At 34.1% G+C, this 24,507-nt stretch overlaps 1 protein-coding gene across 2 annotated transcripts in view; it reads left to right on the forward strand.

Moving 5' to 3' along the window:
- PARP8 (poly (ADP-ribose) polymerase family, member 8) overlaps nt 1-24,507 on the forward strand; it is a 70,470-nt gene that overhangs the window by 8,775 nt on the left and 37,188 nt on the right. For both annotated transcript variants that reach the window (XM_011980201.1, XM_011980202.1), the window contains exons 3-7: nt 1,500-1,566; nt 7,201-7,326; nt 7,852-8,416; nt 10,051-10,101; nt 10,207-10,302. In XM_011980201.1, the coding sequence (XP_011835591.1) occupies nt 7,205-7,326; nt 7,852-8,416; nt 10,051-10,101; nt 10,207-10,302 (834 nt within the window). In that variant the 5' untranslated portion in view covers nt 1,500-1,566; nt 7,201-7,204. The remainder of the gene's footprint in view (nt 1-1,499; nt 1,567-7,200; nt 7,327-7,851; nt 8,417-10,050; nt 10,102-10,206; nt 10,303-24,507) is intronic.

The following is a 24,507-nucleotide window of genomic DNA, read 5'->3' on the forward strand; positions in this document are numbered from 1 at the left end:
ATACACACACACACACACACACACACACACACACACACACACTCTGACTGTTCCAAATTTATATCTTTAGTACATTCCTCTCACCTTAATGCCTAAATGCTGGGCTTCTCCAATTGCCTTAACATTTCCATTTTAGTATCAAATAAGCATCTCAAATTTAAAGTGTTTGGTCAAATAACTAGTCTTATCTGCCTTTCCAAACCTGTTTCTCCTACAGTCTTTCACATTGTAGGAATTGGTAAATTTCATCCCTCTGGTTGCTCAGGCCATAATCTTTGGATTCATCCTTAACTCCTCTTCTTTTTTTCACACCTCAAATCCAGTCCACCAGCAAAATCTGTCCACTCTCCTAGAAGTATGAATCCGAAATGTTCATCACCTCCACAGACCCAAGTTCTATATATCTTGCCTCACTTGTTGCAATAAGTTCCTGACTGATTTTCCTATTTTTCCCTTTGCTCTTTGACCAATTGATCCTGCACAGCTCCACCATGCTCCTTCCCTGCTCTCATCTCCTGACATGAGACCTTGTTCAGTTCTCTCGCCACACTGTTCTCCAGCTGTTCCTGGAATATTTCAGCATATTTTCTCTTCAGGGTCTTTGCCCTTGTTCTTGGCTCTGGCTGGGACATTTTCTTCCTGTTTGTTCTTGTCTAACATTTAAACCTGAGCCCACATAGCCTGCAGCCCATATGTTTTTCCCCATCTTTATTTTCTCCAGAGCCTTTATTGCCATCTAGCATTGTATCTTTTTTTCTATCTGTTTTTCATCTTCCTCCTCCCAGTGGATTTCCGACTTCATGGGCGCAGGGATATTCGTGTGTGTTTTCACTCTTTCATCTGAAATGACTGGAGTGATGAGTGCAAGAAATACTCTTTAAACCAGTGAATAATGAAAAATGAGTGACTTTTTTGAGAGAAGTTATTAATTAACATAGTTACTGATTTAAAGAAATATATGTATATATGTATTTTTATATATTTAGTTACCAATTAAAAATATATATATTTAGACATATATAAACATATATTTTAACATATTTAAACATATATTATTAAACATATATATATATTTTAATGAATTTAAATATATATATACACCTGGTAAAAGTATGAATCACGTGAAAAGGAAATCTCCTGTGCCTTCTTATCTCCCATTGTTTTATTCTAAAAATGATGTTTGTAGATGCAAACATGTTGTCTTTCTTCCACTTAAGAAGTAATGCACTAACTGTCCTACATGTGGCCAGTTCAGCTGTTGCTTACTTTGGAGATCATTCTTTCTTACATTTACATATATTATACATTAATATATAATGACCATTAATGATCTCCTGTGTGGATATAGCATAAATAGCATTGTTTAGGACTGTATGTGCACTGCTTTTAAGTGTGTATATGTATATGCATATATATAATGCAGTTTCAGCCTTTTCCTGGCTGATGGTTGAGTTTCAGTTTCAAGTCAATACGTGACTGTGATCCTTTTTCCTTTCTAGTGCCCACTGTTGATGTCTTTCAGATTTCCACAAAAGAGCGATTTGGATTGGGACATCAGCTGAAAAAGTAAGTTTGCTAAAGTACAAAAAAATAAATTTCTGCTAAAGAGGACCGAGTTCTCATTTTGTTCATGAAAACAAACAAATAAACAAACAAAAACCTTCTATTCAGTAAGAACTTTTTGAAGCAAGTCCCTCAAGAGAGGAAATCATCCTGATGCTAAAAGCTGCATTGATAATTTATTAGCAGGCCTCACTTTTCCACCTGGGCCAGGGTCCTTCTATTGCCATCCCAGATCCACTCTCTTTCCTCCAGCACCCTTCACTTTACCTGGGGAGGCTGACCTGTGTAGACATAGGCTCTGAGTCCCTAACATGACCAGTGGAGGGAGGAAGGAGAGTAAGATGGAAGTACTTACTGCCCTGGTTTCCTCCCTAGGAGGTCATCCTGAGCTGACCAGTCCTTCCACTGAAGCCTGCTGCTCTGCTCCAGGCTGCAGCGTGTACATGACTTTCTTTCTTACTGGGCTCTATTGAGGGCTCTCACTGCTCATTCCTTGGGGCCCAGAGGTGGGTAGCCACTGGCCCTGGACTCCTGCACTATGCCTACTTCCCATTCCTACCGCTTTGAAACATTCGTTTTTTAAATAAATACTTTATTTCCTGTTTGGATCTTGATTTTGTTTTCTGATCTTTAAGTCTATTTTATATAAAAATGTATTTTTAAAAAATAGAAAAAGAAAACGCTGATAGAGCCAGGATACAATGGCACCAGAAAAAAAAAAAAAAGAAAATTGCATCTTAGAAGTAAATAGAGAACACTGATAAATTATAGAAGCAAGAATTGACTCTCAAATTTTTCTAAAATCAGATGATCACTGATGTGATCTGAGACACAGACGTTTGGGACCCATTGGCCTGTGTTTTGGTATGCATCCAGAGGGCTTGTTGTGGTTTTCCCTGAAGAAAATAATGATGCCATCCACATGGTCTCCTTCGCCAACCTTCCACACAGAGGGAATACAGCTTTCTCTTTAGACATAGAGTCTAGGTGGGCCTTGATTTCATAAGAAGACATAAAGCCACCCAATTTGAACTGAATTTTAAAATTTAGGCACGTACCTCAGTTTGCCATGGTCAGAATATAAACAATAAATTCTATACTTAATATCAGCTTTAAGAATTTGTGTTTATGGAGAATTCCCAGAGGATTATTTATTCTTCCAAATCTGCAAATTTAGCTTAAATGTAAATTTGTCAAGAAAGACCATTAGATAACTGTATACTTAAAGCCTGGTTTAGGCCTTTCATAGTGATGCAGTCTATATGATCACTTTTATTTTAATGGATTTAAATTTGAAATCATATGTGGGCTTCTACTGAGCAATATTCTAAGAAAAACCTATTGAAACTATATTTGATATATGAAATAAGGGACTTACTGAGATCATTTTGCCTGATGTAGGAAGCCACATATATGATATCTAGGATTTTGTATGTATTACAGAGCTCTAGAATTTTCTTAAGTTTTTATGACTTAAATTGAGGCAGCACTACTCAAATGTGAGTTGTGTGCCTGCTACATTTGAAAGGAAAAAACATTCTTACAAATTCCCAATGTTGAGTTCAAAGATATACAAATATAAAATTAGATAATAAACCCGTAATGTTTAGAATTCTGCATCTTTAAAATTAAATTCAATTTACAATATGTGTTTAGCATATTATGTAACGTAGTGTTCTCTTATAAGGACTCACAGGATAAATTTTCTCAGTTTTCCATTCTAGGATTAGGTATGCTTTCCCAGAGCACTTGGTTGTGTTTTTTTTATTGGATTTTGTTTCCTGCATCGTGCCCATATCCTGCATGTCTTGGAGATGAGCATGGAGCCTGCCTCCATGATGAGTATGGATGGCGTTATCCAAGTTGAGCACCATTTCACCTTGACACATTTTTTTATTCTATTATTTTTTTCCTCACTCAATTTCCTCCCTTGTTTTTATACTCTTCTACTTTGTGTACTTTTATAAGTACACTTACAAACTTTTTTTTTTAAGTGGCATGGAGCTGATCAAAGTAAGATAAGAATTACAAAAGCACACAAGTCTAGGAATAAATAGCCTTCTACCCTTAATGGCTTCTGGGTACATTATATAGGCTCAGCAAAAAAAAAATTGTATATATAATCCCAACTCTGAGAAATTAAAGACAGCTATGTGCCTTTTTCACTGTTTAAGTACCTAGTAACATATATAACCTATTTAATTAATATCCCTATCCAAGTGATTAATGTTTTTAAGGAGTTACTTGCTTTTAGGGATAAATATTAGCTATGTGGAAAGTTTGTTAATATAGATTAGATTTTTTTTTTTTATGATCCTTGAGAAATTTTGGTCTGATATGTTTGTTTCCCTAATTATAAATAATTAGATTTGGCTATGATCCTTAAGGTCACTGCCAGCCTAAAATCCCATAATTTTAACAATCTAATTTCATCCTCACAATACTTTATAAAAAGAAACTCAATATAAAGAAGTTATTTTCTTAGAAACATCAGCAAGTTAGGAAGGCAGATTTAGAATCTAGGCTCCTTGTTATCAGTTGGTTTTCAGTAAATAAAAGACACTCTTATTTACTGAATAACTTTTTCACAGGAAAATTTTTTTCTGTTAGTTTCAGACAGCAGAATAATCTTATCAACAATAGCAACAGCAAATGCTCATGCAGTACTTATTATGTGTCATGCACTATTCTAAGTGTTTAACATATAATAAGACATTTAATCTTTACAACAACTCTATGAAATAGGTCTTGTTACTCTCATATTTCCTAGATAATGAAACTGAAGCCCAGAGAGGTTGAACAGCTTGCTCACGGTCACACAGCAAGAAAGTGATAGAGCCAGAATTTGACTCTAAACCAGTACTTATGACCCATAAACTAATCTGCTTCTCATATAATCCTGGATATTCCTTTGCTTGAGATAAGATGTGGAATTTATGTTTGGCATTGAATGAATATTGAGAGAATGTGAAGTCAAAATAGCCTAAAAGAAAAAATATTCATGTATTTTCTCATGGCTGACCTGACACAGATACCACAGGTATAGTGATTGGTCTTATATAGGGTATCCTATCATTCAAAGGCTCAGCATATCACAGACAATGGAAATAATCTTTGATTTTTGTATGACTTTATGTTGAGTCTGCACTGATCAAACCTTAGTTGTGTTTAAGGGGGGAAAATATTACAGATCTTCAGTTTTCCCTTAAATATATTTGCAACGTAAAATTAGGTAAAATTTTTCATATGTAGAGTTCCCTACATTTGTAAAACGAAATTCAATTTATAACTTAAGTGCAAATCAAAATAAAATACTTGAAATTCAAAGTAATACTATTAATTTGGTTTATGATATTATTTTGCTAAAGCTATTTCACCATCACAATTCGAATATAATACTGGCTGCTCTAGTGCATAGTTTTTTTTTAAATTAACATGTAAAACAGTATGATGTCATCCCTATGTACGTGCTCTTTCCACTTCCCTGGAACCTTTTTTCACATAGTTGGCCATGACATCATCTGCTCTTGACTTGATGCAAATGTATACTTTACTTTGAAATTTTTCACTTTTTTCCCCTACCATCAGCCAATCACTGGCAATGGTAGTAGTTCCTTTTGGTGCTGCCAGCACAATAGTAAACACAAACTCAAATGTAAATACTGAAGTCCCTTCATGGTTCTCTATTATAAGGAGGTGGTTGTTATACCAAATGTGCTCATATGTATACTCCAGATTACCCCTGAAATTAAACACAACATTGAACGTCTTTTAGAAAACACTTAATTTCTTTTGCATCCAAGAACAACTAGGTACCTGGGTATTCAAGTTTAAGAATTATTGATTTTAGATGTTGAATCACACTTTGAATCCTAATGTAATATAAAAGTGGGAAACTTTTTAGCCATTTTGACCTGTTTGGTTTTTTGTTCCACTTAGCTTATCAAGATTAGGCAAGCACTTGCCATCTTTCTTAGAGAATGGTGCATAGGAGTAACAATTTTCTATGGGAGGAAAATCTAACTCTGCTTAATACAAAGGGTTGTGTCAGTGGAAATTTCAGATTAGGTACAGGGAGAAATGATGATCTTATTATTACATTTAAATCCTGCTGAAATTTTGGGTAAAAAAAATTCAAACATGAATAAAATGTTTCTTGTGCTGACTGAGCGAATTTACTGTGAATTTGGAATCATGGCATCACTTATTGCAGTTTTATTCCCTTTTTCTCACCACTTCCACTGCTAAAAGGACCCCAAAATAATTCAATATGTAGCTGTTTATTCTTCTGAACTTACCAAAACTAACAGAAAAAAACCTAACTGATATACTTTCTGGCCATCTGAGTTAATTTGTTAAGACCCGAAGGATCCTGAGAACTTAGTAACTGGCGTTGTGCTAAGAGTCACGTCTGTCCCATTTGAATAACACATGTTATACGTATCAAAACCCATTTGATAATATACGTACTACTGCTCTGTCACTTGCATCTGTGCTAACTTGGGCAGATTTCATTCTCTTATTTGTGAAATGTGTGGAATAACAGCTACTTGCTGGGGGTACTGTGAAAATTAGAGGGAAAAATGTGCCTGTAACATTTCTGTTTTACTCCGTGACATATTGTAAGTGGTAAACAAATATTGGGATCATTTTCCTGATCCCAAAGCAATGTGTTAGAAATAACTGAAAAGAGCGTAAAAAACAGGCAATCCTGAAGTTATTTTTGAAGAAAAAAAGTTTAATTTATTGCATGCTTGATGTTTAATTGTAAAATTTCATGTCTACTTAAGCATTAGTGTTGAGGGCCACTGCCGTGTGGAAAATGGAGATATACAGAAGCCATCCAAGCCCGGGACCTTTCCCAGATAAGAACAGTGTGTTCAAGTCCACAGTTGACGTTCTGGAATTCTTTACTATAAAGCACTGATGGAGTGATTTTGACATAGAAAATATCGAGATTAGGAGTTACCAACATCCTGCCTTCTGATATTAACTAAACAAATTTAAGGATACCCAGTTTTTAAAATTTAGTATAGTATATTCAAAGGTAAATGGGCTGTGTTGAAGATATAATTTGCTGACCACATATTTCTACATAGAGCAAGTTCTGCATGTTTTCTTTTTATGTATGACTTTATAGCTTTACTTTCCTTTTCATGAAGAAGATATTGAAGCAAGTCAAGTAAAAAGAAAATGGCTTTACTTCTATCTTAATACATAGCATTATAATTAGTAACAAATATTTTCTTAAAAATTGAATTTCTAGCACCAAAAATTTAGATTTTTTTGCCACTTCAGCTCAAGTTGTTGATCCTGAAGGCCGTCTTTATAATTCTCTTTATATCTTTATTGTTCTGTCATTTGAATTATATCCTAGTAATATTATAATTTAATTATTTAAATAAATAGCAATCATTATCATTTACTGTGATATAACTAGTCACAGTTAAGTCCTGGAAATTTGCTATATGATGCTTTCCTCTGGATGAAAAATCTTGTATGATTCTAAATTAGCATCTCACTGATTTCCGTGTGCTTGCTTTTATTTGATAAATACATTTTCTACATAATAAATACAGTAACATTAATTGAAATTGCCCTGGAGTGGTGATAACAGAATTACTTTTGGATTGACAGAATCATGCAGACATTTGTTACACAGCAGTGGAAACAGAGCAAAGAAAAATCCAATTGCCTGCACAATAAAAAGTTGTCAGAGAAGAAAGTGAAGTCTCCCCTGCATTTATTTTCTACTTTGCGCAGGTTGGTAACAGGCAACTTCATCATTGTCTTACTAAATGCTGTGTGTGTGATGCAGTTCATACTTACAGCATTCTTTCTATAGTATTGGCATCTGTTTATTTTCTTTATAACCTCTAAGGAAAGACTGAGTTAGATGCATTCCATCAAAAACATATTCATTTCTCTGTTTAGAGTTTTTATTAATATTTATTTAACATTGGTTACATTTGCTAAAATTACATTCTTTGCTTTTTAATCACCTAGAGTTTTTCCTACCAAAATTAGTTTCATTATTGGGCTTTGGGATAGATAGGAGGGAAACAAAATCTTAGAACCTTTTTTTTGCTTTTCAGGAAAAATGGGATTCAAGTCCTGTGATCATTCTGCACATACCTTTGATTTCAGTTTTGACTGGGTAGGCTATATTAAAATGAGGTAGTAGAATATCTGTAGCACAGTCAAGTTGAGTTTGAGAATGACAAGCTTTTCTTCATGGTCTGCCATACCTGTGATTTGCCCTGTATTAATTGTTGTTCAATTTTGAAGGTCGCCAAGTTATCCTCCGCCTGGTTGTGGTAAAAGCAAATCAAAACTGAAATCTGAGCAGGACGGAATCTCTAAAACGCATAAGCTGCTGCGGAGGACTTGTTCCAGCACAGTCAAGACTGATGATGTGTGCTCCACAAAGTCACACAGGACCTTTGGCCGCTCCCTGTCCAGCGATCCCAGGGCTGAGCAGGCTATGACAACAATTAAATCGCACAAACTTTTGAACCGTCCCTGCCCTGCAGCTGTTAAGTCAGAGGAATGCCTCACTCTAAAGTCGCATAAACTATTGACTCGATCTTGTTCTGGAGATCCGCGATGTGAGCACAACACAAACTTGAAGCCCCACAAACTGTTAAGCAGGTCTTACTCTAGTAATCTCAGAATGGAAGAATTGTATGGACTGAAAAATCACAAATTGCTCAGCAAGTCCTACTCCAGTGCCCCCAAGTCATCCAAAACTGAGCTTTTCAAGGAACCTAACGCAGAGGGCAGGAGGCTCTCTCTTACCTCAGGGCTTATTGGTATCCTAACACCATCTTCATCTTCATCTTCTCAGCCTGCTGTGCGTAAATATTTTCATCTTGAGTTCTTAAATGTTAGCTAAAGTGCAGTAGAATTTTTTTTTTTTCTTATAAGATCTGGTGGAAAAAGAAGCAAAACTTTGTTTTAATTTACCATTTTTAAATATCTTTTTGGATATTGTTTTGCATACCATACATTTGCAACTGGCACTGAAATGTCACCTTTGGTTCTGAAAAAAAGTAAATGTAGCTACCCATTTGAAGTCCAGTTCAAATTCTTGTCATAGTAACAAATGCTACTGAAAACAGAAGGAAATGCATTGGATTCACAAAGCCCTTACTTATTAAACAAGCATATAATTTTAATGTTTCATTAAGTATGTGTATCTAATCTCTGGTCTTCTCACATGAGTGGTGGAGGACCATATTTTTCTTGTGGTTAAATTAAGAGTAATTCCCTTTCAATTACATATAAGAGAACTTTGCCCATGCATGTTGTTACCTGTGGAGAGAGGCAGCATTTATCGCTTTATCCCAGAGCTTCACTTAAAGTTGTTTTTAGTGTCCCTTTTATACTGAAGTCACTTTATGCTGGAGCTGTTTTTGGGGGACATGGGACCAGGAGATTACTTTAATAATTTAAGTCCTTTTGATGGTATTTATCAAGAATAATGCTTACACAAAATTTATCACTAGCATGATTGGCATGATAGCCAATTTCATGCTAATTATAAATTCATAGACCTGTCTTATGTATATTATTAACATATTCAAAACAGTTGATGAAAAGTTTTGTTTCCTTTTGCTAAATATATATGTGTGTATGTTGGGAGTGTGTGTTTAACTCTAACCATTAATGTGTATACACACTCAGCAAGAGATGAAATTGAAAAAAATAAAGGCTTTTAGGAAAGTAAGGTTATTCTTATATAGGTTTATTTCCAAAATTAAATTGTAAACTATACTGTATATTTATTTTATGAAAAGTTGAATATGTTGTCAGTTTCACATGAGCATCCTAGAAGCCCATTCCTACTCAAAGTTTTAAGGACATAGAGCAAATAATGTAGAACAATTACACAGTGGAATGTTTCCCATGTCAGCTTCATCCAAGAAAGATCATTTCAGACATTCTGTAAAAGAAAATGCCTTAATGACTTCCGATATGGCTAAGCATAATACATAGTTTTCTGTTATGACACTTTCAGTAGCTGTCTAATATTTCTTTGGAGGAATAATTGTATCTAATTGTAAAATAAGACTGATGTTCCCTAATGAAGAGTATGAGCATTTGCTGATTAGTAACAGAAGACATGAGTTTTTGTGATCATGTAATGATCCTAATGAAGAGTATGAGCATTTGCTGATCAGTAACAGAAGAAATGAGTTTTTGTGATCATGTAAAGATGCCAGTCATTTTTGCTAGAAGATCAGCAACTAAGAATGCTATTCATTTACTGTAGGCAAAAATTGCATTAGTAATGGTAGAAAAGGGTATTTATTATAGAGTGAACAAAAAGGTTTTTAATTTTGATGTCATCATCAGTGACTCAATTCATTTTTCATGTGCTCTTAGATCACTTTTGTATTCACTATTGCAAAGAGTAAAAGACTGTAATTTATACATTTTTAAATTAAAGAAATTATTATTGTTTTCTTACTTTGCTTTTTATAGCCAAATGGTGCAAAATGCATTCCAGTACGAGACCGCGGCTTCCTCGTGCAGGTATGAGCCAAAACTCTATCCACTGTAGAAATATTTTAATTCCTACTGGGTTTTAAAATCATTTATGAGCTTGTCTTAATTATTTTTCCTTACTGTTTTATTCAGACAATTGAGTTTGCTGAACAGCGGATCCCTGTATTAAATGAATACTGTGTGGTATGTGATGAGCCACATGTGTTTCAAAATGGCCCTATGCTTAGGGTAAGTTCTTGCTGATAGAATGTTAGTGTTGGTTTAGAATACAGAAATATAGAAAAGGTTCGAAATATAAAAATAAGTAAATAAATGCAATTTAAAGCAAATACTCTTTATTGAGCAAATTATTTACATATAATTTTGACAAAATGAATTAGTATTACTTCTAAAGTAGCCTGTGAAAGAGCAGTTAGTTTGATATTAGGAAAATGTTTCTTACTATATTTTTTACATATGTTTGTCTAACAGCTATTTATCCATCTATACCTATATCAGCATTAAGCATCTTAAATTGTGGAATTTTGAAGAACCAGTGTTTACAAGGTTATATGACAAGGATGCTTAGGCAGTGTCCCTTCAAAACTCCACAATTTAAGATGCTGAATATAAGAGAGGAGAGTCTTGGTCCTATACATGTTAAAAGAGGTACACAGTAGTAGAGAGAGGATCAGAATAAAGATTTCCAAAAATGCTAACATCCTGACACATTTGGGACATTATCATGGGAGTATGAAAATAAGAATCGGTGTATACATGCATTTTGGGGAGAGCTATTCAATTTTAAAATGATTTTTTTTGCAATTTTTATTGCAAAAATTTAACACATAAATCACTAAAGTATACAATTCAGTGTTTTTTCATATATTCACAATATTATATAACCATTACCACTATTTAATTCCTGAAAATGGAATTTCCATTCCTGTTAGCAGAAATATCCTGTTAGCAGTCACTCCCAATTTCCGCCTCCTATCATCCCCTGGCAATTATGAACCTGTTTTCTGTTTCTGTGGATTTGGCCATTCTGGATATTTGATATGAATGGAATTGTATAATATGTGGCCTTTTGTTTCTGACTTCTTTCACTTATAATGTTTTCACGGCTCATCTATATAGCGTATGTCAGTACTTTTATTTCTTTTTATGGCAGAATAATATACATTTTATGGATATACCACATTTGTTTATCCATTCATCAGTTGATGGAACTGCTAGAACATATGTTAACTTTGTTTAACTTTCTGAGGAACAACCAAACCTGTTTTAACAGTTGCTGCATAATTTTACATTTCCATTGACAATGTATGATAGTTACAGTCTCTATACATCTTCCCCATGTATTATTCTCTATTTATTATTATTTTTTAAATTACAGCCATGCTAGTATGTGTGAAGTGGTTTCTTATTGTGGTTTTCTTATGCACTTCCCTAATGACTAACTAAAAGATGCTAAAATATTTTGATTTTCTGCTAAAAAGATTTTGAGCCTCTTTTCATGTGCTTATTGGCCATTTGTATATCTTTTGAGAAATGCCTATTTAAACCCTTTTCATATTTTTAAATTGGATTATTTGTATTCTTATGAGTTGTAAGAGTTCTTTATGTATTCTGAATATTTTATCCTTACCACATATATGATTTGCAATTATTTTCTCCTATTTTGTGGTTGTCATTTCATTTTTTAATAGTAATCTTTGACATACACAAGTTTTTAATTTTGATGAAGTCTTGTTTATCAATTTTTTCTTTTGTTACTTGTGTTTTTGATGTTGCATCTAAAAATGAATTGCTTAATTCAAAATCACACAGTGCATTTATGTTTCCCTCTAAGAATTTCATGATTTCTGTCTTACATTTAAGTCACAATACTTTTTGAGTTAATTTTTGTATATGGTGTTAAGTTGGGGTCCAAAGTCATTCTTTTGCATGTAGATACCCAGTTGTCTCAGGACCGCTCTTTGAAAAGACTATTTTTTCTCTACTGAATGATCTTGGCACCCTTGTTGAAAATTATTTGACTATAGATGTTTTGGTTTATTTCTGGACCCTCAAGTCTTTTTCCACTGATCTGTATGTCTGTCCTTAGGCCAGTACCACATTGTCTTGATTAATGTTGCTTTATAGTAAATTTGAAGTCAAGAGGCACAAATCCTCTTTGTTTTTGTTTTATAAGATTACGTTGACTGTTTGGGGTCTCTTGCATTTCTCTATCAGTCTATGGTTCATTTATCCATTTCTGCAAAAAGGCAGTTGGAATTTTGATAGGGTTGCACTGGAATTGTAAATCAGTTTGAAGACTGTTGCCATTGGCTGTAGATTGAATGTGTTCCCCCCAAAATTCATATATTGAAATCCTAACTCCCATGTGATGGTGTTAGGAGATGGGTTGTTTGGAAGGCGATTAGGTCATGAGGGTGGTGCCCTCATGAACAGGAATAATGCCTTTATAATAGAGCACAGAGAGCTCTCTCACTCCTCTACCATGAAAGGACACAGCAAGAAGATTAATGTGTGGCCTTACTGTCACTCTGGTCTATGAATCAGCAGATGGGCCCTCATCAGGCACTGAATCTCCTGAGATCTTTATCTTCCCAGCCTTCAAAACTATGAGTAATCAATATTTGTTGTTATAAGCCACCCAGCCTATGGTATCCAATTACAGCAGCCGGAATAGACCAAGACATCATCTTAACAATATTAACCTTTCCAATTTGTGTCCACCAGATTGTTTTATTTATTTAGGCTTTTAAAATTTTATTTCAATGCTATTTTGTAGTTTTCAGTATTCAAGTCTTACATTATCTTGGATAAGTATATTTTTAAGCATTTTACTATTTTTGAAGTTACTGTAAATTAAGTTGCTTTTTTCCATTTTCAGAACGTTATTTGCTATTATATCGAAATAGAAGTTATTTTTGCATGTTAATCTTTTCTCCTGCAACATTGCTGAACTTATTTATTAGTTCTATTAAGTTATTTTTGGATTCTTTGTTTCTCTATAGAAAATTATGTCTCTTGCAAATAGAGTTTCACTTTTTCCTTTTTAATCAGGATGCATTTTATTACTTTTCCTTACCTAATGTGCTTGACTAGAACCTTCAATACAAGACTGATTAGAAGTGGCAAGAAAAGAAATTTTTATCTTGTGATTTAGGGGGAAAATGTTCAGCCTTTCACTGTTAGTTGGGGATTTTTCATAGATACCACTTACCAGGTTGAGAAAAATCCCCTTCTAGTCCTAGTTATTAGGTGGTTTTATAATAATGAAAGCATTTTTGTCTGTTTTTGTTTTCCTGTGTCTCTTGATATTACTGTGTTTTTCTTTTATTCTATTAATATGATGTATTACACTGATTTTTTAATATGCGATAACAACTATCTGGGCCTGGAGGTTGCTGTTTTAGATTTTTTTTTTTTTTTTTTTTTTTTTGAGACAGGGGTCTTACTTTGTCACTCACGTTGGAGTGCAGTGGTGCAAACATGGCTCACTGCAACCTCAACCTTCTGGGCTTAAGTGATCCTCCCACCTCAGCCTCCTGAGTAGCTGGGACTACAGGTACATGCCACCATGCCCAGCTAATTTTTAAAATGTTTTGTAGAGATGGGGTCTCACCATGTTGCCCAGGCTGGTCTTGAACTCCTGGGCTCAAGGAATCCTCCTGCCTTACCCTCTCAAAGTGTTAGGATTACAGGTGTGAGCCATCAAACCTGGTGAAAAATTTTTAATTTATGAATTCAATTTCTTTATTAGTTATAGGGCTATTCAAATTATCTTTTTTTTTTTTTTGAGATGGAGTTTTGCCTTTGTTGCCCTGGTGTGATCTCGGCTCACCACAACCTCTGCCTCCCAGGTTCAAGCGATTCTCCTGCCTCAACCTCCAAGTAGCTGGAATTACAGGCAGGCACCACCACACCCAGCTAATTTTGTATTTTTATTAGAGACGGGGTTTCTCCATGTTGGTCAGTCTGGTCTCAAACTCCTGACCTCAGGTGATCCGCCCGCGTCGGCCTCCCAAAATGATGGGATTGCAGGTGTCAGCCACTGTGCCCAGCCTCAAATTATCTATTTTATTTTGGGTGAAATGTGATATTTTTTGCTTTTAGAGGAATTGGTCCATTTTGTCTCAGATGTCAAATGTATGTGAGTAATTTATTAGTATTCTCTTGTTGTTCTTTTGATGTCTGCAGAGTTTTAGTGATATTCTTTGTTTCATTCCTGATGTTGAACATTTGTATCATCTCTCTGTTGGTCCTGCTACAGGCTTGTGGATTCTAGTTAACATTTCAAAGAACAGATTCTTCGTTTCATTGAGTTTCTCTATTTTCTCTTTCAAATTCATTTATTCTTTATTACCATTATGAAAGTGGGGATATTGAAGGCTCTGACTATTATTGTTGAATTGTTTTTACCTTCAGTTCTTTCAATATTTGATTCATGTGTTTTGGGAAATCTATTGCTAGATGCATATATGTTTGTAAGTGTTTTATCTTCTTGATGTTTTGACTCTTTTTTCATGTCCTTCTTTGTCTCTAATAGCAATTTTTGTCTTCAAGTCTATTTTGTCTGATTAGTGTAACCACTGCAACTCTCTATTGGTTATTATATGCATGGAATACCTCTTTTCATGCTTATGTTTTTATCCTATTAATGTGTTTAAAACTAACGTGAATCTCTTGTTGATAGCAAATTGTTGATCTTGTTTTTAAATCCTTGCTAAACTTTTTACTTAAACATAATTACTAATAAGGAAAGACTTCTACTATTTTGCTATTCATTTTGTATTTGTATTATATCATTTTGTTGCTCTGTTTCTCCCTTATTGCCTTCTTTTGTGTGTTTAATAAGTATTTTCTAGTGTACCATTTTAATCCCATGTTGTAGCTTTTCAGTTTTTCTTAGTGATTGCTCTAGGGATTACAGTTAATATCCTAATTTCTAAAAATCTAGTTTGGATTAATACCAACTTGATTTTTTTTTTAGTAAGAGACAGATCTTGCTCTGTCCTCTAGATCAGAGTGCAGTAGTGCTGATCATAGCTCACTGAAGCCTCCAACTTCTGGGCTTAAGTGATCTTCCTGCTTGCCTCATCCTCACAAGTAACCAGGACTGGAGGCACAAGCCACTATGCCTGGCTAATCTTTATAAAGTTTTTTGTAGAGATGAGGTTTCGCTATGTTGAGCAGGCTAGTCTGGAAGTCCTGGCCCAAAGTACTGAGATTATAGGCATGAGCCTCTGTAACCAGCCTTAATAATACATAAAAACTTTGCTCCTACAAAGTTTCAACTCCACTCCCAGAGTGGAAGTACATATCAATGCTGTTATATATAAATATGTAAGTTATATCTTTATATTATGTGCTCATCAACATAAATTTATGATTATTGCTTTATGCAGTTGTTTTCCAAACCAGAAAAAATCAGGAAAAAAAAATCAAAGTCAAATTTATCAATGTGCTATTGTATTATGTGTTATATCTATGTTTGTATTATATCTATGTTTAAATTTTAAAAAATGTATTATATCTATGTTTAAAATTAAAAAATATATATATTTGTGTGCAGTCCTTTGTATTTACCTGTATATATGGTTACTTTTCATTTTAATCTGAAGTGTCCTTATCATTTTAATCTGAAGAACTCCCTTCATTATTTCCTGTGGGAAATCTCTGCAAATGATGAACTCTGTTGGTTTTTACCTGGGAGTGTTTTACCTTCTCCTTTGCTGTTTGAAGGATAGTTATGCTGGATATAGAATTTGTGGTTGAAAATTTTTGTGGAGGAGGATTTGTGCTGTTTTCAACATTTAGAGTATGTCATCCTGCTGCCTTTGGGTATTTGTGGTTTCCCAGGAAAAATGACCTGTTTTCTTATTGAGGATTCCTTTTTATGTGATGGATTGCTTCTCTCGCTGATTTTGAGATTTCTTCTTTGTCTTTGGTTTTTGGCATCTGGATTTTGATGTGTCTAAGTGCCTCTTTAAATTTATCCTATTTGGAGTTAATTGGATTTCTTGGAAGTGTAGATTAATTTTTTCTAATGAATTTGAGATGTTTTAAGCCATATTTATTCAAATATTCCTCTTGCAATTTTTCTTTCCTCTTTCCTTCTGGAATTTCCATTATCTATATGTTTGTATGCTTGATGGTGCCCCATATATCTCTTACACTTGATTTTTTTTTCATATTATTATTATTGCTCTTCCTTAGACTAGTTAATCTCAATGGACCTATCTTCAAGTTCACTGATTCTTTTTTCTGCCTGCTCAAATATGATTTTTTATTTCAGTAATTGTATTTTTCAACTCCAGAGTTTGTTTTATTTTTGTAAATTCTATATATTGATACTCTCTGTTGACATTGTCTTTTCTTCATTTGTTTTGATATGGTATTCTTTAGCTCTTGAATGTTTTAAGTATAGCCAATTTAAAGTTTTTGTCTAGTAAATTTAACATCTATGCTTTCCTTGGGATCCTTCCTATTGGTTTCTTTTTACACTGTAAATAGGTCTTACTTTCTTATTTCCTTGCATGCCTCTTTTTTTTTTTAAATTGAAAACTGGACATTTGAAGTATAATAATGCTGGAACTCTGGGATTTAGATCAGCCAAACTGTTTTGGCAGGCCTTAGCCTTCATTCCTGCTTGTCCAGAGTGTTAAGATCAGCCAGAGGTGAGATTTAAGGCCTTCTAAAGTCTTTCTTGAGCATGCACACAGACATGGGCAAGCATATGGTCTTCTGGATTTCCAGGAATATGTGTGAGTTTTTCATAGTCCTTATGGACATCTCTTTTCCCAATCCTTTCTTCTAAGCTTTTTGGTTATTCTGTTGTTTGCCTCAGTTATTATCTGTTGCCTCACACAACTAAAACACTTACTGGAAATGTTTTTAATCCCCACTCCAGGTAGTGTTTTAGTACTGGTTGAGTTCCAAGTCAGGCAGAAATAAAGACAAGTATTTTCAGCGTGTCTTCTAGAGAACTATCAGATGTCTCTTTGTGAATCAGTTCCATTCTGCTCCCTCTATTATTGGAAATACGGGCTATTGTTTTTAAGGCTACCACTGAGCTCGAAAATGGAAGATTGGATTAGGGTAAATTTAACCCTTTTCCCATTTGCCCCAACAATACTTGCCAGCAGCACTTGCGGCCATAGTGTTTATCCGGAGATAACTTTGCCATGAAATCTGTCACTTTTATTATTATTTCTGCATGGCTCTAGTATATCTACTTTGGAAACAAAATACATCATTCTACTTACAGCATTTTGGTTTTAGTAGTGGTATTTCCATTTACAAAATATAGTAGTAATTCTTGATCACTGAAAATGTCAAATCCTAGAAAATATAGCATTTGTATGTGTAATGTTAACATTGTTCTGGAATAGCTGTTGGCTGAAGATTCATTTGATGAATCTGATTTTTCAGAAATAGACGATTCTAATGGTTCAGACTATTCTGATGTTAGTTCTGTTTAGAAATAGCTCTGAGAACAGTTTTTATATTTTGTTTTCACATTGATTGAAAATCAGATTTGCTTCAGCCTCAAAGAGTCTGTTTATGTAGAATTAAATAAGCGCTGGCAACGAGCTGCACTTTTTGTTTTCCCCAAAACAGAAAAAAAAGATTAAATGTCACAAGTTTTGTGGTTCTTACCAAGATTCAGCTGTTGATCCTTGGGTTGCTGCAAGTTTTTAAATTAATTTCCAGAATATCATAAGAGTTGACTCAGGCCATTTTTGCCAGTTTCTTTTAAAGATTTTATAGAGAGGTACAAGTTTGGGTTCCTCACTCAGCCTTTTTTGCTGATATCATTCCTTATTTCAAAGCTTTTAACAAGCAAGTACATTGTACCATATCTGCATAGTATTCAAGGTCCAACTTTTGAGTTAAGAAATAATGAAATGTAGATAAATATGAAAATAATGATTGAGCTAATAGCTATCATAGTTAACAGAGAAAAGGAGGTTATTAAGGGTTGTGTGCCAGGCACTGTGGGTAGATATTTGGCATTTTTTTTTAATTTGATCATCACACACCTCTTGTGGTTTAGGTACTTTTGCTTTCATGCTGCAAATAGGGAGACTAAGATTTATAGAGGTTAAGCAGTTTGTTCAACACCACCCAGAAAATATAGGTAGAAACTTGGCTTTGAACCTAATTCTATCTGACTTTAAAACTGCATCACAAACATTTAACTTAATATTTGATAAGTAGAAGGCACCATGCTAGATTCTGTTACACTTTTTAAAAGAAACCTGTCTTGCTGTTTAGAATATGTGTTTGAAAAGATAAAACACAAAACTTGGAAAGCAATAATTCTATTGGAACTTTTTTTGTATTTCAAGATTTATACTTTTAAAAAAACATCTCTTGTAGCCATTTAATAACACAATCATCTGTCAGATATTTTATTTTTTTGCTTAAGGGAAACAATCCATGTGCTATTTTTTTGCCAGTCAACTTTACTCTCAGAGATATAATGTTATTCTGAAACCAAAATTAACGAAATCATCATTTAATTATTAAATAACTGCAATTTTGCCATTTCCATTTGACACAGGGAAATGTGTCCTTTTGATGAGAATAGGGAGAATTCTCTGGTCATCTCAACCTGCCCCACTTAGATGGCTATGTTTTCACGTTGTCAGTGCTCACCTGTTGATATTGATCTGTTGCTTGCTCTATAGCATTGCCATTTCTACCACAAAAGGTAATAGTAATGTTATCAAAAGTAAATGCTTTTTGCATGTTTTTTATGTAATCCGAATGTTTAAAGTTATTTATGTGGATTTTCAAGTATAATCCTCTTAATAACTCTCTGGGTATATATTATTACTATCCCCACTTTATGGTGAGGAAAATAGTAATTTATTCAGTGTTACTGTGCTAGTAAGTAATAGAAATAGGATTCTAATACTGATAGAATGGCACCAGGCAGGGGTTCTTACTCTTGACTTATGGACTTGAATTGACCACATTTATGTTCTGGAAATGTACCACACACGTTGTTGGGAGTTCACTGTTTGTGGTTTAATTGTGGGCAATTCATTTCTATAGTAAGTAGTGGAAATATTATAGTTACTATTAGTATTCTTGGTGACTCACTCGAAATTTTGACTTTATCTATATCTGCAACAATGAATATTGCTGTATTTTTCTACAAATGGCCATGCTTTTATATAAGCAAGAGAGAAAACATTTTCTAAATAAATATGGATGATTATCAGATGGTTTATTGTTGCCGTGATGCAGACTGATACCTAAGAATATCAGAAAACTTTCTTAAATAGTAAGATAAGTGACATAGGAAATCAGATCAGGAAATGAAAATTAAAGAAACTTTTCACGTTGAAAGGAAGAGAGGTAGACACAGGAAGAACTACCTCTTGATTCTGTGAAACAGATATTTTACCTAAGTTGGTCCCACTCATTTTTTTCTATATCTTACTTGTATTTACATTGCAATGTTTTGCTGTAAATTCAAGAGTAATATATAAGAAGTAATATATAATTTCTTATGAGATATTAACCAATTAACTGAATCACTGATCATTATTGAGCCCATCTGACATATTACAGTCTGTAGTAAGTCTCAGAGACATAAAGAATGTAAGTTATAACCCATTGGTGATTAAACAGGTTAGATAAAACTCAGGTTTCTATAGAATTCTATGCCCATTCTATTTTATTACATTTACATTTGTTAGATCTTGCTTTCCAAACTTAGACTCTCCCATTTTTTTTTTTTTCATTTCTTTAAGCCTGATTGTTTTTTAGATGACATAAATCCTCTTTAACCTTTATTCTCCAAAAGTCCTAAAATTTTAGTCACTGCTTTTGCACCATCTGTCACTCCACTCAGAGGTCTAGGTTAGCATGTCACACTCTCTGCAATACAGGGAACTAAACTACATACTTAGAAACTCCCTGCTGCTCCTTCTTCACTTTTGTTTACAAAAATTATAAATGTCACTCCCAGATTTGAGTCCTGACACATAACATTTTGCATCTGCATAACGCTTACATTAACATCACAAGAATTGTTCAGGAAGTCCTCGATTTTCAATTTAAAAGTGTCATTTATACTGTCATCACAAAACCAAACCAAAACCAAATGCATGGTTCTCTCCATTGTGGAATCAACTAGAGTGTTAATGCAGCAAATTGTTTTAGAGATGCTTTTTAAATGTAGTTTGTGTCTTCAGTTGTTTTTGAAAAACAATAAACAAGGACTTATTGCCATAAATGCCAGTTTTATCAGCCTCTAAATTCCTAATGCCCTTTTCTATTATACTTACGTTAATCACCTCAATCGTGGATTGGTACAATGGTGTACTCTGCTGAACTGCTGAACTCTGCTGGAGAAAACCGTGTAGCTGTGTGAATAACAGTTCTTGGAAAGCTGGGCTTCTGTCTTTGATACTTGGCAATCATTCTGTGTGTCCTTGGTTAATAGACTTTCTCATTTCCCACATCAACATGTGATATAAGAGTTATGATCTCATTCTCTTCTCCTATCATGTGAAATGCCCTGGATTACTTGCTCTGAGTGGTTTGATGAGGCATGAGATTCTAGTCTGCTGATTCCCAAATATGTTTGCATATGTCTGTCACCCACTTAGAGTAATGCCCATTCTTACTGAAGCAAAGCCAACTGAGAAACCTGAGAATCTATATTTTTTGTGTATCCAACATTAGACAGATGTTTGTAACTAAGGTTCTTATTTTGCAAGTGAAATTAACAACACCCAGTTATAATTTGGTCCAGTTTTAGGTGTTAACCAAAAAATGACTGAGGCGGGAGGAAGAGGACGCGTAGGTAATGAGGCAAATGGTTACATTCTTATGAGGCTCTGATTAGCCTCAGTAAATCTACATTTTACATGTGAAAAGAGGGAGTAGAGGAAAAAGTTATGTATTAATCACAGGGTAGGCACAAGGATGTCTCTGTTCTTGGTCATTGTTCTCGCCCTGTGAAGATAAGCTAATAATTGACATTGTCAGGATGAGATTCAGCAGAACTTGGTTTTAGGGCTAGTTTATAGTGGGTATGTCTCCTGAAAGATTTGGGGGCTTCAAGGAATTTCCTTGTGAGGGAGGCCATCTGGGGAGATGTGTGACCTTGTATTGTCGTGGAAACCTGTCTCATGGGTGAGGCTATGACACGGAGCTGTGAAATAACAGCTATCAGTTTGGGAACAAAAGGAAAGCAGTATGGCCTGACTCAGTTCCCAAGCTTAACTTTCCCTTTGGCATAGTGAGTTTGGGGGTCTCAAGATTTGATTCAGTTTTCTTTCACAAAGACATTCCCATGAAAATTCATGAGAAACTGAGCATGAGGATAGACCTAGGTATATCCCATTTTACCTTCTAAGAGTAAAACAGATAGGTCTGCTTGTATTTAGACCTGATTTTAATATTTGAAGAATGGATGAAAAAGCATAACCTATTAAAACCCTCCCCAAACCTTCAACATGGAAGTTCAGATATCAACTTCTGAAATACTAAAATAATAATTATGCCAAAAAACCTTTAGTTCAAAAACATTGTTTAAAAAAATCCAAACTAAATAGAAATTAGTTTTAATACTCAAACAACATCTTTAGTTGTATGAGACAAATAGAGACTACTGCATGTTTAGGCCTAATTAGACCTGATGCTGTCTTACTGTGGATCTGCCTTAATTGCTGTGGGATTCTCTCTCTCTTCATGGACCGCACACCTTCCCTCACCCTGAATGTGTGTCTTGACCACAAACAGAACCCAAAGCATTGACTATAAAACTGTAAATACAGAGAGTTAAAGGCTTCTAAGTTTGTAATTCTAGAAGATATTCATGTAATTATTCTTGCATTTTTCAATACCAGTTTTTAAATAGGAATTTATATTTACTCTGCTTATTTCATTTTTAGTAAGAAAAATTGCAGCAATAGTTTTAAACTGTAGGTATACAAATAAAAATGCTACTTCATAATATGCTTCAAAGAAAACTATTTTTTATTAAATACTTATCTTTGTATACACATTGAGTTAAGGCAGTAGAGCTAGCTTCTCCAGGTTCCCTTATATTGTTAATATTTAAACAGCTTTCCATACCTCAAGGATATTTTTTAAACCTTATCTCACTTGGTATTTTTATCAATTTGAGAGCTGGATACTATTTTTACTCCCATTTTATAGATAGGAAAACTGAACTGTGCACATGTGCTCCAACAGGAACAAGCTCCACTTTTAGCTGTTTTGTATACTGGACTTATGTGAAATATTTTGTTTAAACAAAAAGACCATGGCAAAAATATTTGAAAACCTACACCATGCTTTTCTCTACATAAATACATAGCTAGATTCTTTAGAGTTGTATTATTTCTATTACCAGTAGAGCGTAATTTAAATTCATGGAAAACATAAATTTCTTAAAATACAATTAGGTTCTAAAATATTCTTCCGAGCTTAAAACATTTTTTGAAACATGTTTTTATTGCTCACATTTAAATTGCTTTGATTCAAATAAAGTTAAAAATGTATTCATTTTAGTTGAAAACTTCTAAAATATGTCTTATTTCAGGGACATATATAAATACGTTCCTCATGCTTTTAAATAGTGCCTAATGAATATTCTATAGCAAATATGTATGTGTTGATAATAGAGGGACTTGCTATGGTTTTGCAGTCTAAATTAGAGCGGTTAATTGCTTCCAGGCAATATAATATAATATTAAGAATAGGTAGTATTTTACAAATTGGAACTAATAGTTTTTTTGTAAACTCAGAATGAATTAATAAGTAATATAACACCTGGTTTTATTTAGGCATACATACTTTGTATTAAATTATGTACAATAAAACATAGCAATACACTTAACTGGTAATAGTTCTAATGACTATGTGCTGTTTTGAATTGATGCTAACATTTTCCGTGTAAATAACATAGTCATAGTAGAATTTGTCAGGGTGGAGGATAGGGTGGGAATAGGATAAGGCTAGCCCACAATATAACTACTTGTGTGTCTTTAAGGGGTAATTCAGTTTCTCTTCCTTGAATAAGATGTTCCTTCTGCGAGCGAAAGAGACATCTAGTCACTTAATATAATTTGATAACTTTCTTTTAGTGCAGCAGCTGGTGTTAACACTTTGAACTTCTCAGAAATAAAGTGTGGATAAACAAGGAAAAGGGAGGATTACTACTCTACAAAAATAAATATACAAACACCTCAAAATAAAGTCATTTGCATCTTACATCTTAAATACTACTTGAACCTTCTAGTAAAAATGAGCAAGAGATACAGAATTGTTATTTTAAAAATTTACTAGCATTTACTTAGTATGGTGTATGGTGTATAAATTAATGACATCATGACCTTTGTAGTTGCTGTGTTAAAAAGGAAAGATAAAATTATTTTTATAAGAACATAGTCCTTCCTTTTACTTCTCATTTTTTTAGTATGATGGCAAAGTGTTTTGGTTTTTGTTTCCAAAAAGCAGATTTTCTAGGGTGCCTGATTTCTGTCTGATTTCCTTCTTCAAACTATTGGAGTAGCAGAATATACCTAGAAATCTGCCTTACTCACTTGAGTATGGGAAGAGGGTTATTTTTAAACCAAGAACATGCAGGAAGGAAAAGTGTTTCCACAAATTAATCAAATCATAGCTTCATCCTGAGGAGTGCAGGCGTATTATTTAAAATAATGAGTCAGTTGACAAGTCAATAAAGTTGATTTAGAACTTTCTTTTTTTTTCTTTTTTTTTTTTTATTATACTTTAAGTTCTAGTGTACATGTGCACAACGTGCAGGTTTGTTACATATGTATACATGTGCCAGGTTGGTGTGCTGCACCCAACAACTAGTCAGCACCCATCAACATGTCATTTATATCAGTTATAACTCCCAATGCCATCCCTCCCCCCGCCCCATAATAGGCCCCGGTGTGTGATGTTGCCCTTCCCATGTCCAAGTGATCTCATTGTTCAATTCCTACCTAAGAGTGAGAACATGTGGTGTTTGGTTTTCTGTTCTTGCGAGAGTTTGCTGAGAATGATGGTTTCCAGCTGCACCCATGTCTCTACAAAGGACAAGAACTCATCCTTTTTTATGGCTGCATAGTATTCTATGGTGTATATGTGCCACACTTTCTTAATCCAGTCTGTAACTGATGGACATTTGGGTTGATTCCAAGTATTTGCTATTGTGAATAGTGCTACAATAAACATACGTGTGCATATGTCTTTATAGCAGCATGATTTATAATCCTTTGGGTATATACCCAGTAATGCGATGGCTGGGACATATGGTATTTCTAGTTCTAGATCCTCGAGGAATCACCATACTGTTTTCCACAATGGTTGAACTAATTTACAATCCCACCAACAGTGTCAAAGTGTTCCTATTTCTCCACATCCTCTCCAGCCCCTGTTGTTTCCTGACTTTTTAATGAT

The sequence above is a fragment of the Mandrillus leucophaeus genome, unplaced genomic scaffold, assembly GCF_000951045.1.
Source record: "Mandrillus leucophaeus isolate KB7577 unplaced genomic scaffold, Mleu.le_1.0 Scaffold2091, whole genome shotgun sequence".
NCBI lineage: Eukaryota > Metazoa > Chordata > Mammalia > Primates > Cercopithecidae > Mandrillus > Mandrillus leucophaeus.